Below are 1181 nucleotides of genomic sequence, written 5' to 3'. Positions count from 1 at the left end.
ATACACGACTGCTCATGGGTGTGTTGTAAGGCTGGTTTCAAGTTACTATGGGACTGTGGTTCTGCCTTCGGTGCTCCCCAGCTGGAAAACCAACTGAAGTGACATGGGCTGAAATTTCCGTTAATACCATGATGGTTTCAGCATCAAAAGAAAGAGGAAAACAAATAGTTGACCATAGCACTGATGGTTTTATTATTATTATTTTTTACGACCCCAGGCATGTATTTCGATTTCAATAGTTCTATATCAGTGGGTGAGGACCGTAATACTAAAAGACAAGTATGATTCACATTGGTATAAAAAGGATTCTAATAGAAAAACAGCATTGTTCTATTTTATTTTGATAAACATAAAACTGTAAATAAAATAAACACATTTTCTGAAAGCATATTCTGCCACGTACCGCTGCTGAATGATAGATAGTTACACAGACTCTTACATTGGTGCATGCAGATTGTTATATTATGTAGAGTTATAAGCAATGTAACTCACGATGGTAATAGCGGGGAAAAAATTATGAATCTCTTATTTCTCATTACAACAGCGTGTTGCTTTAGCCACTATTGCCTGAAGACATGCAAGCTGATTCAAAGCGGGATGAAGATTCAACTACAGATATTATTCACCACCGATATCGTGATCTGCCTCATCGCGCTGCCAGGTCATGCAGCGATCGAGTACCGAATACTAAGTGGTGTGCATGATAACAAGACGTCATCAACAGTTTTTACGTCCCTGTACACCGTGGCTACAGAGATTGAGCGTGCTACCGTTATGTTAATCGCTATCTATAGGTGATGTGTATTTATGGTTCTTCCTGTTTACTGAACGCGTCACTGATATTTTGAATCCCTAACGCCATCATGAATTTGACTTTTCAATTCGTATACTTTTTTACAGGATGATGGCTGTGTGTTTCCCTTTCAAGTACAGGTACTGGTCTCAAAAGAAAGTGGCGTTACTGGTAAATTTAATTGCCTGTTCGCCGGTAGTCCTGATGCGGACAATAAAGCACTTTATAAAGGTAATTTTAGTTCTAGTATTACTTCTAGTAATACTTGTGTTTTCTTCATAATGCAGTGACCATGCACAGAAGGTGGGCGTATAGTGATAATGAGTTGTTTAATGCTATATCCTTCATATATTGAAAACAATACCGTATTCTGAAGCATGTTTAAATA

The 1181-nt window shown here is 37.9% G+C and overlaps 1 protein-coding gene across 1 annotated transcript in view; it reads left to right on the top strand.

Annotated features, from left to right (window-relative positions):
- Nucleotides 1–1181, top strand: part of LOC119586514 — a gene marked incomplete at its 3' end in the record, with an annotated part of 3777 nt that overhangs the window by 1456 nt on the left and 1140 nt on the right. Inside the window, 2 exon segments of the mRNA XM_037935255.1 lie at nt 545–794; nt 901–1024. Coding sequence (XP_037791183.1) covers nt 545–794; nt 901–1024 — 374 coding nt within the window.

This window comes from Penaeus monodon, chromosome 21 (genome assembly GCF_015228065.2).
Source record: "Penaeus monodon isolate SGIC_2016 chromosome 21, NSTDA_Pmon_1, whole genome shotgun sequence".
Classification (NCBI taxonomy): domain Eukaryota; kingdom Metazoa; phylum Arthropoda; class Malacostraca; order Decapoda; family Penaeidae; genus Penaeus; species Penaeus monodon.
Note: the sequence above shows the minus strand (reverse complement) of the source record. Positions and strands in the feature narration are given on the sequence as shown.